At 59.2% G+C, this 2451-nt stretch overlaps 1 protein-coding gene across 1 annotated transcript; it reads left to right on the top strand.

Moving 5' to 3' along the window:
* The first annotated feature begins 349 nt into the window (after nt 1-349).
* KLF2 (Kruppel-like factor 2) lies at nt 350-2072 on the top strand. The gene is made up of 2 exons (XM_015424661.1): nt 350-1233; nt 1703-2072. The coding sequence occupies exons 1-2, from the start codon at nt 399-401 to the stop codon at nt 1876-1878; spliced, it is 1011 nt and encodes a 336-aa protein (XP_015280147.1). The 5' UTR covers nt 350-398; the 3' UTR covers nt 1879-2072.
* Nucleotides 2073-2451: the final 379 nt, after the last annotated feature.

Here is a 2451-nt window from a genome sequence, read left to right as displayed (position 1 = left end):
ATGGAGTGGGGGCGCCTTCCTCCCCTCCGCCGCCCCATGAAGACGCAAGCCCCCGACTTTCGGGGGTGGGGGGGTGGGAAGAAGCCCACCCTCCAAAGGCCCTGCTGGAGAAGACAGCTGGGAGGGCAGCAGTGGCGCTAGCCGCGGGATTGGAAGGGGGGGCGGTAGAGAGCTGAGGGCGCATGAGACCCCAAGGGGCATCAATGCCAAGCCCTAGCCAGGGCCCTGGGCCGGCGGTGGGGGAGGAGGGCAGGAGGCCTCCTGGAGGGCCCGGAGCCCCAGGCCTGGCAATCTCCCCCCTCCCCCACTGGACCCTGAAGCGTCTTTTTCTCCTCCTTCTCCCCCTTCAGAGATGGAACTGCGGCCTGGAAGCAAAGCTGCCTCCCCACCACTGCCCCATGCCGGACATGAGGCCAGGCTCAGAGCCCCTGGGCAGCTCTCCCAAAGACGACGAAGATCTCAACACCGTGTTGGACTTGATCCTGGCCATGGGCAGCGAGGAGGGCCCCTTCGCTCAGGATTCTTTCCGTGGGGATTACGGCACGGGCCCCATGGAAGTTGGCCCCTTCTACGAGACAAGTCCACCGCCTGGATGCTACAGTCCCTTGGAGCAGGGCAGCCCCCCACCCTACGGCTCGTCTGCGCTTGTGGCCGACCTGGACCCAACCTACAGCCTCCCCGGTACGGTCCAGGGGCGCTTCTTTGTGGCCTCTGGCTTTGCGGGACAGCGTTTTATGGAGACGGTCAAGCCGGAGCCTGAGATGGACAACTATGGGCCGCTGGTGGGCCTGGCCCCCCAGCCCTGCCCCAAGATCAAGCAGGAAGGCAGTCCACCCTGCATGATGGCTGGTTCTCCCCAGATCCCTGGGGCAGAGACCCCTCCGTTGAGCCCTGATGGTCTCATAGCGGCTGAGGGCCAAGGACAGGTGCTCCTGCCAGTCGCCCAAGGCTACCATCCTGCTTCTGGCTACGCCCACCCACAGACCCACCTTCCGTACCAGAGCGCCTCTCAGTTCGGCCTGTTTGAAGAGAGCCTGCCCTGCCAGCCCTCCGCCCCAAGGGGCATGCTCACCCCCCCGTCCTCCCCCCTGGAGCTGCTGGATGCTAAGCCCAAGAGGGGCCGCCGTTCCTGGCCACGAAAACGAACTGCTACGCACACCTGCACCTACACGGGCTGTGGGAAAACGTACACCAAGAGCTCCCACCTGAAGGCACACCTGCGGACACACACAGGTAAGCATCCCACAGGGGAAAGAATGCAGTTGCCCTCTGGGCTGATGGGGGGGGGGGGAGCAGTGGGACTAGCAGACTCCCAAGAGTGGCGAAGCCCTGACTGACTTTTGGGCACAGCCTGTTGTCCAATATTCTGCACGAATGATTCCAAGGGAGGGATGCCCAAAGACCTTTCCATGTTGGAGGCAGTTGGTAGCAGCAAGCATTTCAGGTGAAGATTCAAGCAAGCGTTTTGGATTCCAGGGCTAGGGTGGGATGCAGCAAGTTCCAACAGAGGAAGAGACACGGGGGGTTTGCTTTTGGTATTGATGCTCATTCTTTCTACAGTCTCTCCCTCCTAGGAGGCATTGCATCCCAGCTGAGGCAGCTCCTGTAGCTGGGGCAGGGGAGAACGGCCATGATGGGCAGGGTACCAAGGGTGGCTTCTGGTGTGGCATGTGCCAACTCTTGCATATTTTCTCCCTAACAGGTGAGAAGCCCTACCATTGCAACTGGGATGGATGCGGCTGGAAATTTGCTCGCTCTGATGAACTTACACGCCATTATCGCAAGCACACAGGGCACCGCCCCTTCCAGTGCCACTTGTGCGACCGAGCATTCTCTCGCTCTGACCATCTGGCTTTGCACATGAAGAGACACATGTAACTGGGCTGGACAAAAAGGACTCACTAGAACTTTGGGGGACCACATAACTGGTACTATGTCTGTGGGAGAGATTGAGTGGGCACCGGCTGGAGGCAGCAGCTGAGCCCAACCTGTTTCCTGATGCCTGTTCTCCAGGACATGGGCAACAGTGGGAGGGCTTCTAGTGTCCTGGCCCCACCGCTGGACCTTCTGATGGCGCCTGGTATTTTTGGCCACTGTGTGAGAGTGTTGGACTGGATGGGCCATTGGCCTGATCCAACTTTGGCTTCTCTTATGTTCTTAATGGAGCTTACTTGTGGGTCCACTGGGCCCTGGGAAAGTGACCAAGGGCTGTCCAGGGTGTAGATACTGTAGCTGACAATGATGGCCCAGACCATAAGCTAAAAGTTTCCTGAGAACTGCTGGGGAGGGACTCGAGGCTCACCTGAGCCAACGTATACTTCATCAACAGAGCCAACAGCTCTCAGAGTGACCGTGGTGGCTCAAACTGTGCATCTCAAATGTGCAGTCTCATGTCTGCCATGACCTACACTAGAAACACAGGGCTTGATGTCTTGTTTTTAAAAAAACTTT

The sequence above is a fragment of the Gekko japonicus genome, unplaced genomic scaffold (genome assembly GCF_001447785.1).
Source record: "Gekko japonicus isolate JY-2015 unplaced genomic scaffold, Gekko_japonicus_V1.1 scaffold596, whole genome shotgun sequence".
Classification (NCBI taxonomy): Eukaryota; Metazoa; Chordata; class Lepidosauria; order Squamata; family Gekkonidae; genus Gekko; species Gekko japonicus.
Note: the sequence above shows the minus strand (reverse complement) of the source record. Positions and strands in the feature narration are given on the sequence as shown.

What these genes read in the sequence shown, in the direction of transcription:
- KLF2 (XM_015424661.1), top strand. Translation starts at nt 399, where the DNA reads ATGCCGGACATGAGGCCAGGCTCAGAGCCCCTGGGCAGCTCTCCCAAA. An exon ending in ACACCTGCGGACACACACAG is followed by an intron (nt 1,234 to 1,702) that starts GTAAGCATCCCA and finishes TCTCCCTAACAG; the next exon opens with GTGAGAAGCCCTACCATTGC.